This window comes from Ochotona curzoniae, unplaced genomic scaffold (genome assembly GCF_017591425.1).
Source record: "Ochotona curzoniae isolate NIBS_2020 unplaced genomic scaffold, NIBS_Ocur_1.0 contig_1014, whole genome shotgun sequence".
Lineage (NCBI taxonomy): Eukaryota > Metazoa > Chordata > Mammalia > Lagomorpha > Ochotonidae > Ochotona > Ochotona curzoniae.
This window is the reverse complement of record NW_024464920.1, coordinates 40,248,841-40,261,778: the sequence shown is the minus strand read 5'-3', so window position 1 is coordinate 40,261,778 and position 12,938 is coordinate 40,248,841. Positions and strand designations below refer to the sequence as shown.

The following is a 12,938-nucleotide window of genomic DNA, read 5'->3' as shown; positions in this document are numbered from 1 at the left end:
GGATCAGCTCAGTTGTTGCCATTGCAGCCACTTGGGGAGTAAATCAGCAGAGGGAAGATGTTCGTCTCTGTCTCTCCTCCTCTCTGTATATCTAACTTTCCAATAAAAATGAAAGAAAAAAGACTTCAGAGGCAGTGGGAACTTGGGGGATGTTTGTGTAGGCTTTGCTGTTGGAATGTCCCTGATCGGAAGATCTGAAATCCAAAATCCCTTGAGGCCCCAAATGTTTTGGGAATCACAGGATTTGGATGTTGGACCATTTCAGTTTTTTTGATCGCACGTGCTTGGCTGGTAATTTATTTGTTTTTCTTGGGAACTGGTATTCTTCTTGAACTCTAAAGCATATACCAAAAAGGAAAAAATATCATAGCTTAATATTTTAAATGATATTAATCATAAAGTTAAACCATTGCTTTAAGTAAAGGATAATGTTGTTTTAGTATTTCTGGGATTGAGGTTTGCGTGATGAAGAAGCTGGACTTTGTGGGTCTCAGGTGTGTCTCAGCTTCTCCATGTTCTCTGTATTGGGAATGCGCTGTGGTCCCCGAGTTCATCTAGCCGAGGTGCGTGTACCGGGAATGCGCTGTGGTCCCCAAGTTCATTTAGCCGAGGTGCGTGCCCGTGACTCCAGATATTGAGTGTGTTTGCCCTCCCTTTCTGCCTGGTCAGCACAGGCCTGGAACCATTTTGTACAAATCCGCATCTCCGCCTGTTCCCTCAGCGTGAATTCCTGGAAGGACGATGACTGGGTCAAAGGGAATGAACGTTTTTAAAAGACTCTTGCTGCTGTTGCCAAGGCTGCCGTTGATTTATTATCTTAATCTTACCTAGCAAGGGGTAAGAATGCCCGGATCCCAGCACTAGTGCTTGGTTCCCTCATTACCAGCAACACAATAGTAGAGCACTCCCAAATCCCTCACAGATACCAAGATGGCTGGCAAAACCATGTCACAATCTGACAGCAGCAAAATGACATCTTTTGTTGCTTAGTCAGTTAACACATGCTTACTGAAGACACGTGTGTGAAATAGATACAGAAGGGTTACATTTCAGAGTTACTGTCGCCCTGAGTAACTGCCTGGCGATTACAATGGTTGAACATTTATGCATATTAGCCATTTAGTTTTTTATATGATTTAAAATAATTGACATGCAATTGTATGGATTTTTGGGGGATAGAGTGGTAGCTCAGTCATGTCCACAGTCTGTCCTGATCAAATTTGAGCAGTTAGCTTATCTATCACTCAAACACTTACCATTTCTTTGAGAACTTTTCAAACCTGTTTTGCTGCTGTTTGGAAAGACACGGCTCATTGCTGCTGGCTGCAGCCGCTTGACTGCCTCGTACCACTCAAGAGCTTGTTTCTACAGTCTGTCGCTTTGCACCACCATCCACGTTTCTCGGTTCTCTCTCACTCAACCTTCGCCTGCCCCTGGTGACCCCAGTTTGCCTCTCAACCTCATGAGATCAACTGTGATTTCACAAACAAGTGAGATGATTCAGTGTGTGCTTCTCAGTGCCTGGGGCTTAATTCGCTGAACACGGTGTCCTTCCTTCTCATAATGTGTTGGCACTGATAACAGGCTCTCAGTGTTTCAAATGGCTGAGCACTAAATTCCCATGGTGTTTATATTCCATGTTCTCTTTGTCCATTCATCCATCAAGGGATGCTTAGGTTGATTCTACTGGGAATTTCACTGTAATAAGAGAACTTAGAAATATCGTCTACCTGTTGATTTCTGGATTTTTTTTTTAATTATTATTAGTGCTATCCCTCCTCTCCTCTTTCTACAACAGAATTGAGAATTTCATTAAAGGAGAGTCACTTAGCGCGTCTAGACCATGAAAGGAGGAATCAGTAGTAAATGTATTTCCCAAGCTCAGAACAGTTAGAGATGTGGGATACGGGGCTGGCTTTGTGGAGTGGCTAGTGAAACTCTTGCCTACAGTGCCAGCATTCCATATGGGTACCATTTGTGTCCCAGTTACACTGCTTCTGTTCCAGCTCCCTGCTAATGACCTCGGAAAAGCAGTGGAAGATGTTCCAAGTGTTTGGGCTCCTGCCACCCAGGTGGGAGAGCTGGAGGAAGCTCTGGTTCCTGGATTTGGCTTCGTCCTGGCCTGGCCCCAGCCATTGAAGTTCTGGGGAATGAATCAGTGGATGGAAGATTCTGTTTCTCCTTGTCTCATTTTAAGTATATAAATCTTGTTTATTTATTTATTATTGGAAAGGCAGATGTACAGAGAGAAGACAGAGAAAAAGATCTTCTGTCTGGCGATTCACTTTCCAAAGGCTGCAATGGCCAGAACAGAGCTGATCCAAAGCCGGGAGCCAGGAGCTCTTTCTGGGTCTCCCAAGTGGGTGCAGGGTCCCAAGGATTTGGGCCAACCTCCACTGCCTTCCCATGTTATAAGCATGGAGCTGGATCGCAAGGGTAGTGGTACAACTGATTCCCACAAGGAATGCCAGCACTGAGAGCAGAGAATTAGCATGTTACACTACATGTCAGCTCCTAAAAATTTTCCTTAAAAATTCATATAAGACCAACAGATTTCATATATATAGTTTCTACAGCATTGTGCTTTCTACCCTCCCTCCTTCTTATTCACCTTTCTTTTCTTTTTATAATGACACACTTTTGATTTACTTTAAAAATGTATTTATTTGAAAAGGAAACTGGTAGAGGGTGAGACTTTAAATCCATTGGTTGACTTCCTAAAATGGCTGCAATGGCTGGAGCTGGGCCATTCTGAAGCTAAGCGCTTCTTCTAGGTCTCCCATGTGGGTGCAGGGTCCAAGCACTTGGGCCATCTTTTACTGCTTTCTCAGGCACATTATATCAGTATGAATTGGATCAGAAGTGGAGCAGCTGGGACTTAAGCTGGCGCTCATATTGATGCTGGCCTCTCAGGTGGTGGCTTTACCTGCTGTGGCACAATTAGTCCTTAAATTTACTTTATAATTAAAAGATTATAAATAAACAAGCAAAAATAGAAATAAAGGTCATTGAATAAAGAATTTTCAAATAGTAAGTAGGAAAACTATGGTTCCTCAAGAATATAGACAAGGGCTATTATTCACAGGAGCCAAATCTCAAAATGTTGGTTTTGTTTTTGCATTGTATTTTTTTGTGCTGTGTATATTAGTGCCACAAATCAGGAAAAACATTTATTTTTTTTTAGATTAGTTTGTTTTATTAGCCTAATGGTTTCCATTACATCTGTTTTGTTTTCATCACATCTATTTTGTTGCATAAAGACAGGATTTCATTCTTTTTATGGCTGAGTAGTAAGTCCATTACATACACACACATATTTACACACACATTGTATATGTATATACGCACGTATACAGGAAGCAGTTTGTTTATCCAATGACTGATTCAGGGACATCTGAGTTGATTCCATATCTTAGCTTTTGTGAGTTGAGCTAATATAAATATAGGGGTACAGACAACTCCTTCAGATAATGGTTTCATTTTCTCTGAGTAAATCCCCATTAGTGGGATGTCTGGGTCATGTGGTAGACTCTTTTTCAGACTTTTGAGAACTTTCCATATAGTCTTCCATGATGGGTGTACTAGTTTAGATTCCCACCAACAGTGGTCTGAGGGAAACTTTTTCTTCACATCTTTGCCAGCATTTTAAACATTTAAAAAATTTTAAAATTTCAGTTGATAGCCATTCTAACTGGGGTAAGGTAAAACTTCATTGTGGCTTTATTTTCATTTTCCCAATGCCTAATGATCTGAACATTTTTTTCATGTGTTGTCCATTTGCACTTCATCCTTTGAAAATTGCCTGTTTATGTCCTTGGCTCATGTAAGTAGATTGTTGTTGTTGAGTTTCTTGAGTACATTATATATGTATCCTGGATATGAATCCTCTGTCAGTTGCATTGTTTGCAAACATTTCCTCCCATTCTGTTGGCTGTCTCTGCTTGGTTGAGTGTGTTCTCCATTCTGTTGGCTGCTTCTTCAGTTGGTTGAGTGTGTCCTTTGCCATGAGGAAGTTTTCTTAGCTCCATGCAATCCCATTTGTGTATTTCTCCTTTACTACCCGTGCTGCTGTAGTTTTATCCTAGAAGTCTTTGTTTATGCCAGTGTCTTGCAGTGTTTCCCTTATGTATCCTTATAATGATTGATCGTCTGGGGTGCTACACTTAGATCCCTGAATCTTTGTGAGTTGATTTTGTATAGAGTGTAATGTAGGGGTCTTGTTTCATCTTCTGCATACAGAGATCCAGTTTTCCAGACACTGTTTGATGAAGCAGTTGAAGAGACTGTCATTTCTCTGTGGAGTGGTTGAGCTCAGTTGTGAAAGGTTAGTTGGGTTGTAAATGCATGGATCAGTGTCTAGGGTTTCTGATCTGTCCCACTGCTGCACTTGTGTATTCTTGTGCCGGTGTCAGACTGTTGGATTGTAACTGCCCTATAATATGTTCTGCAATCTGATACTGTGATTACTTCAACTTTATTTTTATGTTTAGGATTCCATTAGCTGTCTGGAGTCTTTTGTGATTCTGTATGGTTTTAGAGTATTTTTGTTTTGTTTTGTTTACAGATTTGAGAAAAATGTCTGGTATTTTTATTGGAATTGCACTGAATCTGATAATTGTTTTAAGTGCCACGAACATTTTGATAAAATTAGTTTTCTGGTCCATGAACCTGGGAGATTCTCATTCTCATTCTCTCTCTCTCTCTCTTTTAATTTTTTCTTCTATTTCTTTTCTTAATATTTTATGGTTTTCTCTGTTAGAGATATTTCACATCCTTGGTTGAATTTATCCCAAGGAATTTAAATGTGTTTTTTTTTTTTTTTGTAACTACTGTGAGTGGGACTGATCTTACAAATTATTTCTCAGCCATATATTAGCTGTTGATTTTTGTGTGCTGATCTGATCTCCCACAACTTTTCCATGGTGGCCTTAAAAAAATATACAAATCAAGATTGTGTAACTTCTCTGGGAAATTGTGTGGCTGTTCCTCAAGATGTAGGCTTGCCATATGATCCATCAATTCCATTTCTGGGAATGTACCCCCAAGTGGGGATTTCAGCTGTACCTGTTCGCCTGTGCGCCTAGCAGCATCGTCCACTACAGCTGAAAGGACGAAGCAGCCCCACTGTAAGATGATGTATTTTATGTTATGTGTATTGTCTGATGAACAGCTGCCTGCCCCCACACCCCACAGGAAGCTTGTGAATTTCCCTGTAGGTCTTCCCGTGCATCCCTCTGTGTCCTGTGAGATCAGCATCTGGAGAAGCAGAAACTGGGGCAGGCATTTGGCTCCTGGGTTAAGATGCCATCGGATATCTACATTCCCCTGTTGGAATGTCTGGGTTTGAGTTCTGAATCTGCTCCAATTTCCAATCTCCTGCTTCCTGCTATGTGCACTTCTGGAGACAGGGTTCTTTTTTCTTTCTTTCTTTCTTTTTTTTTTTTTTACATATTTTTAAAAATTTATTTTTTTCTACAAGTTTAACGTTCCATTTGGTAAAGATATCAACACATGACAAGTAGGAAATAGTAATAGCAGAGAACAATGACAAAAACCTCAAGCTAACAAAAAGCAGTAAACTCGCTGTTTCTTAGGTGTACACTGCAATCAAACCCCGGAATGTCACTCTCCCCATAGATAACAATTTTTGTACTCTGTGTCAGTTATCACAGATTAGGAGAGCATAGGGTATCTGTCTTTTGGCCTGGCTTATTTCACGAAGTGTAATGGTTTCCAATTGTGGAGGCAGTTTTGGTGACTAAAGGCATCATGTCTGTCATGTGGATGGCTCAGTGAGGTCTTGATTTCAGCTTGGCTCAGTCTTTTCGCCATCGTGGACATTTGGGTGTCCGTGTTACAAATCCAAGCGAGCAGAAGTGGAAGCTGCAAAGGTGCAGGGGCTTCTGATTTGCACCTGGGCTGCCAGTCACCTCCAGCTCAGAGCAGCAGAACTGTGGGTTTTTTCTTTGTGCCGACTGTGCAATCTTACCATCCCCGTCTGTTATGCCTGGAAGCGTCCCCTTTGTAATGTGTGCCTATGCTTGCTTTGGAGAAGGCTATGACTGGCTGATCAAGGGGTTTTTGGTTCACTCTGAGAGTCTGGAGTGCAGATGGCCTCCCCTTGGGAGTGTGCTTGGCTGCCCTTTCTTGTGCCTGCTAATTGTTCGCAGCTTCTCCTTGTAGCGAGTGTCCTGGGTGCTGAGATCCTTTTGCAGTGTCGCCGGCAGCCAGATCTCGGGGTTGGTACTCATGTGACACACTTGCCTCCCACAGGGTATCCCCTGCAGCCACGGGCAAGGCTGCCAGCTGTAATTTTCCATTCTCATCATCTTTCCTTGAGGGCTCTGTGTCAGTCTTCGCAGATAGTAGAAAGGATGAGGGACCTTCCTACCAACAGGACTTCTAAAGATAAACCTTCGCTTAAACAGGTGCCGGGACTTCCCTTGGGAAGGCTGTGCGTGACAGTGGAGCTGTGGGTCACTGTGGGCAATGCTGCCCCCGGGCACCTGTGGGCAGTGCTGTGCTCATGCTCAGAAAATAGCATCGCTGCAGTGGTCCGTGGGTTATGTCAGGCCTGGCAGTCCAGGGTGTTGAATACCTGAGCGCTTGGGGCTTCTGCCTCCGCCCCCCTCCTCGGTGCCTGTTCTGCTGAAAGCTCTGTCTTTGAATTTCTGTCTGTTTGCCCTCTTCAAATCTGTGTTATTTACAAATGGGCGAAAAGTTAAGAGTATTGTCCTGTTAGTGTTGACAGAAAAACAACCCAGCCCCCAAAGCCCCCAAAACGACGACAACAACAAAACCCCAAACTGTTGAAGAAATGGAAGTGTGGATAGCTCTTGACCATTTGGTTCTTAGTAGACTCAGTCATATCTAGATTGTCAATGTGAAAATCATGCATCCATTCATATGTTTGTCTTGATTGGCCTGGAAATTCTGTGTGGGGAGATAGGGCTACATTTTCAATGTGTATAATGTGGAAACTTTGTTGGGGACCGTGAGGGGCCTTAGGGAACCCTCTCCCCCTGAGATTTCCTGTGAATTTTATCCATGTGTTTTTCTGGGGCATAGATTCTGTAGTTTCTGTTAGGGCCCACATGCAGGACTTTCTGGAAAGCTTGGAGCCCCTTGCGGTGCCTTGGATGTGGTCCTGACAGCGCCTGTGCTGCCCCATCAGGGCTGTTGCCGTGCTGCAGTAGCGCCTCCTTAGGACAGGAATGGGTTCTGAAGATTGTTGATGGTCCCAGAGAAGGAAGCAGTAAGGAAAGGGGAAGCTTAGAAATCATCTAATTTTTATTTTTTAAAGATTTCTTTATTTTACTTGGAAGTCAGAGTTACAGAGAGAGGCGGAGACAGAGGGAGATCTGTCTTCTGATTACTTACCCAAGTGGCTGCAATGGCTGGAGATGAGCTGATCAGGAGCCAGGAGCCAGAAACTTCCTCGGGGTCTCCCATTTGGGTGTAAGTGCCCAAGGGCCTGAGCTGTCCTCCACTGCTTTCCCAAGCTATAGGCGGGGACTGAATCACGTTCAGCAGCCAGGACATGAACCTCCAACCTTGCTGTGTTTAAGCTCACTAAGCTGCTCTGTGAACCCCCTGCAGCTTATTTTATTGAAACAGTTCTCTCCATACATACTGGCTGATCGCCATATTCCTGTGGGAAGGAGTTAAGAACATAGGTTCTGAAGCTGAACTTCCAGGTTCAGACTTAGGGGTGCAATGTGGTGACACTGTAACCTTAGCAGGCTTCCTAGTCTGTGTGCCTCCAGTAGCTTGATTCAGAAGGAAGCTGCTGTAGCACAGGCCTTTGCAGGATTGTTGGGAGGATTAAGGGAAGCAGTGGACAGTGTTGTTGATCGCGTGTAATCATGGTTAATGCTTAATACGTTTTAGCTGTGAAACTAGGAACATGTGATTGGCAGTTGTAAAGCAGTTTGATTTCCATCCTTGTCAATACAAATTCACCTGCCTTTAGCATTGGTCTACCCAGGAGCTGTTTCAAGCACATTTTAGGGCATGGTATCATCAAAGATGCAAGAAGGCTGTTGTAGCTGTGCAGGACAGGTCATGTTCTTGCCATGCAGCCGTGTGTGATGAGGTTGTTCCTTTTAGGTGACTAAGTGGGGGAGGACAAGTACTTTCTCACTGTCCTTTGAAATATCTTGTTCAGCCTTTGCTCCACCATTTCACATAGGAGAGCTCTGAGACTTCAGGTTTCTCTGATACTAGATTCTAGGCAGCTGCTGTCTTTCCTGTCACTGTGGGTGAGAAATGAAAAATCAAATTCTCATCTATGTGTCTTGAAGTCATGAACTTGACCTCCTGAGATGCTGGCATCCTGTATCAGAGTGCCAGTTGCGAGTCCCACTGTCCTGCTTCTGAACCAAGTCCCTGCTGATGAGGCTGGGAAGGAAGCAGAAGACGGGCCAAATCCTTGGGTCCCTGCCACACTGCTGGGAGACCCACATGGAGCTCCAGTCTCAGATGTGGCTGTTGCAGACATCTGGGGAGTGAAGCAGCTGAAGGAAGACCTGTAGTAGTCTCTTCCTCTCTTGGTCACTCTGTATTTCAAATCAGTTAAGTAAATCTTTAATAAAAAACATGACTGCAGAGATGGTGTCTTCAGATTTCTGTTTTTTCATACTGAAAGTGAAGACATTTCTTGCGGCAGTGCAGAGAGAGCAGAAAGGTGACATCACAGTGATGGCCTCCTGGGATCACCCTCCTGGTGATCTGTCATTCTTCCGCTTTTAGTCATATAGAGGGCATTACTTGACTAACAGTGAATTGATTCCTGTAATGACAAAATTGCCACGTAGTGGCAGGGAAGATCCCTGGCATTGCCTGTTGTATCTCAGAGTTTTGTCATGTGGACTGCAGGAAACAGGTAGGGAGAATTTTTGGAAGTTCTCCAGAAGAAATGAAAGTGATGACGTAGCAGCATCTGTACATAGTTACACCAGGACTGGGCCCAGGAGCTGGTGCCAGTGTGTGGGGAGTCGTTCTCCAGATGAAGTGACTGCAGGAAGTAGTGGGGAAGGCAGACCCCATGAACACCTGAAGTTGCTCTCACTGCAGTGTCGTTTCTATCAAACAGGAAGGAACTTAAGTGTGTATCGTGGAGTCAAAGTTTGTGCTCATCAGCATACCAAAATTTTGTGTTATATTTTTGGAAATGTCTGTAGTGATATGGAAATAGGATCACGATTGTTTATTAACGTTAGAGCCTGTAATGCAAGCCTGTGTGTGCAGTGCGAAATCAACTATGTGAAATGCCTAAAAGAAAAAATTAGCAGCAAATGCATAAAATATTAACAGTGTTTTCTGGGTGGTGTGATGGTGGGTGGTATTTAAGCTATGTCTTGCAAAAGGCAGTGCTTGCATGGATTTTAAAAATGAAACTGATCTTTTTTTGTGTTGTTGCAGTAAGGTTTTTTTTTTTTTTCAGTAACAGCTTCTTGATGTTTAATTTACATACCACACCACCCATTGAAAGTCTTTTTTTCATTCAGGAAATTTTGGAATATTCACAAGAAATGTTCGACTGTTACAATTGTCCGGTCAGTTTTAGGATACTGTCATCATTCTAGAAAGCCATTTTGTAGCCAATGCAGTCATGACCCACCCTCTCCCAGTCTCCTAGTCCTAAGCAGCCACTTTGATTTTGTCCATGTCCCAGTGAGGTTGTCTGTTTAAAGACTTATTTATTTGAAAGGCATAATTATAGGGTGGGGATGGGAGGAGAGAAAGAGATCTTTCCATGTACTGGTTCACTTCCCAAAAGTTCGTAATGGCCAGAACTTGGTTGGTCCCAACCCAGGAGCCTCGCGCTGCTTACAGGTCTTATACGTGGGTGCTGTGGCCTAAGTACTTGGGCCGTAATCCACTGGTTTCTGGTGCATCAGCAGGCAGCTGGATTGGAAGCAGAGCGGCAGAGATGCAAACATGTGCATCAAGCCCTGAGTTTGCCTTTTCAGTGTGGGTCCTTTGTGCCAGATTTCTTTTGCGTAATGATTATGTGGTGAAATATCCTTCTCGTAGTGTGCTTTCCTCATTGTATGTAGGAGTCACACTGCCTTTCCTCAGGAGGTGTAATGTGTTTTTTCTCCCCTTCTAGAATTGGTTCCTTCAGTTATGAGCAACTTGTTGAATCCAGATGCCATTTTCTCGAACAATGAAATGAGCCTGTCGGATATTGAGATCTATGGCTTTGATTATGACTACACCCTGGTGTTTTATTCGAAGCACCTGCACACACTGATATTTAATGCTGCTCGGGACCTTCTCATCAATGAACACCGGGTAAGGCCACCAGAACGTCTCTGCCTTTCGCCCTCTTCTTTCCCTTGGCATGTGTGAGAAGGCCAGCCTTGAGCGGGCAGGCCAGGTGCCTGGCACACAGAATTCAGTGAGCTATTGTTGAATGAGTAGATGTTGTTCCATTGGAAATGGTGGTTTTTTTTTTTTTTAAGTTTTTAACTTTTATTATTTCATAAAATAACAGCTATTTTTAAAAAACAAAAAAAAAAAAAAAAAGAGAAGGAAGTAGGGAGGGAGAGAGGTTGAAGGTTGATCTTCCACCTGCTGGTTCAGTTCCCAAATAGGGAGCAGCAGCCTGGTTTCAGCCAGGCCACAGCCAGGCGCCAGGAGCTCCATCCGGGTCTCCCACAAGAGTGCAGGGGCCCAGGCCTTGGGCTGTCTTCTGCTGCTTCCCCAATGTGTTAGTAGGGAGTTGGGTTGGATCTGGGACTTGAGTTGCTGTTTTAATATTGGAATACTGATGTCAGAAGTGGTAACTTAATATGCTGTGCCACAACACCAGCACTTCTTCTTTAAGATTTATTTTACTTTTATTGGAAAGTCAGATATATGGAGAGGAGGAGAGGCAGAGAGGAAGATCTTCCATCCACTGATTTAGTTCCCAAGTGGCTGCAATGGCCAGAGCTGAGCCGATCTGATCCGAAGCCAGGAAACTGGAGCTTCTTCTGGGTCTCCCACACAGGTGCTTTGGGCCATCCTCGACTGCTTTCCCAGGCCACAAGCAGGGAACTGGATGGGAAGCAGAGCCGCTGGGATTAGAACCAGTGGCCATATGGTATCCTGGCATGTGCAAGGCGAGGACTTTAGCCACTAGGCTGCTGTGCCAGGCCCATCTTTTCTTAATCATCTTGGTCCCCTTCCTTTGTGTGTGCTGTAGTTGGTGACGCTCAGATGTGAAGCCCTGCCTTGCGGTTGTTCCTGTAAGTGGTGTCTAACTTGTGTGGGCCTTGAGAAGTTCATCACCTCCCTGGACCTGAATGCTGTATTTTGGTTAATACAGCTAAAATTTTTGGTCTTAATCATTTAATCCGTATATTTTGGATCCTCAGCTTTTGATTCTCACTAGATTTATGCAACTAATTTCTCCTCGTCCAATGTGCGGAAATGGTGTTTGCCATAAATAATCTTTCCTTCTGCTGTTAAACTGGCTTTCTTTCATGTTGGCCACTGCACTAGAGGGAGAACCATCCAGCCACTTGCTCTTCAGTGCCTTGCACTCCAAGCTGGTGTACTCCCCTTAGACCGGGAGATGGGGAGCCAGTTCTGTTCTTACTTCCCATCTGTCACCCTCCACCACCTGTGCACCCCCCTTGGGGGGAGTGTGGCTCAGGAGTGCTGCACTGCCCCTGGCCTTCCCTGGGTCAGCTTTCCCTTGCCTTGCCTGTGACCTTGATGTTACTTAGAAATGCAGATGGTGACCCTAATAGCACTGTTCATTGCTGGCTAGGTGTCAAAGTGCTGTTCCAGAGCTAGACTAGTGGGTTTCAAGTCTTGCTTTTCCCAGTTGTCTTCTGAGTCATTTGGATAGTGTTTTCAGGTCCTTGGGGGCCTCAGTTTCCTGCCCTGTAAAATGGGTGCAACAGCAGCATTTTCCTCACAGTGTTATGGTGATAATTAAGGGAGTTAATACTTGTCAAATGCCTGGCACATGGAGGCCATTCAGTACTTGAATGTTTCTGCTACTTTCGTCTCTATAGGACAGTCCTCCTCACAGTTGAGGCAAAGGAGGCTGGGAGAGTTAAACTGCAAGTCAGGAGGCATAGCTAGGCTGTGGGCCTGGATCTGTTCTCGAGGTGCTGCGAGTCCAGCCCTTCTTCTCTGGACCCCTCGTGAGGTTAATAATGCCTTTCTACCCTAGGGGGCTTTGGTGTCTTTGGATAAAACTAAAATATTCATGATCATAAAACATTTGGGAATTTGGGGGTAAAGGATAAAATCTCTAAAAAGGGAATCATGATGATGAGAAGATTCTCTGAACTCCTTGGCATTTCATTGTCCTGTGCTTCACTTTGATCAGTTATGCAGATTGTATCAGGCACAGGATGAGTCATTGTGCTCATGCACATGTCTGTGTGGCTGTGATTCAACAAAGGCATTTTCCTAAGAGGTGGTGGGTCCAGCGCCTTGTTTTCTGCCAAGACTGAATGTACCTCGTGTACCCATGGAAATGGGAGGACATCTGCTGTTGAGTTGCTTCGTCATGCAACAGTACATTTGTACTTTAGTGTCTTTGCCAAAAGCAAATGTAAGAACTTCCAGGCCTTTAATAATTACCTATTTTTTTTTAAACGCTCAGAGCTGTATAATGGGAAATTTAAAAATTGGATAATAATTGTATCTGTATTTGAATATTTCCATGGTGTTCTTGGGAGCTTTTAGCAAAGGAGGGAAAAAGAAAAATGCTCAACCCTTTACATTTTTTCCTCTGACCTGACTCTCATTTCAAGAACCAAAAGTTCGTGACTTGCTGGAATGGGTGTTACCGTTAACCATTGTTCTCAGAATCTGTGTGTGTGTGTGTCTGTGTGTATATGCATGCTTTGGAAAGGAGCCCGGTGTCAGTATTTTTTTTTTTTTTTTCATTTGAGAGACTGAGAATTCCCATCTGCTGTCCACTTTCC

At 43.8% G+C, this 12,938-nt stretch overlaps 1 protein-coding gene across 1 annotated transcript in view; it reads left to right on the top strand.

The window, feature by feature from the left end:
* Nucleotides 1-12,938, top strand: part of NT5DC3 (5'-nucleotidase domain containing 3) — a 53,219-nt gene that overhangs the window by 14,174 nt on the left and 26,107 nt on the right. Inside the window, exon 3 of the mRNA XM_040988018.1 lies at nt 10,115-10,299. Within this exon, the coding sequence (XP_040843952.1) occupies nt 10,115-10,299 (185 nt within the window). The remainder of the gene's footprint in view (nt 1-10,114; nt 10,300-12,938) is intronic.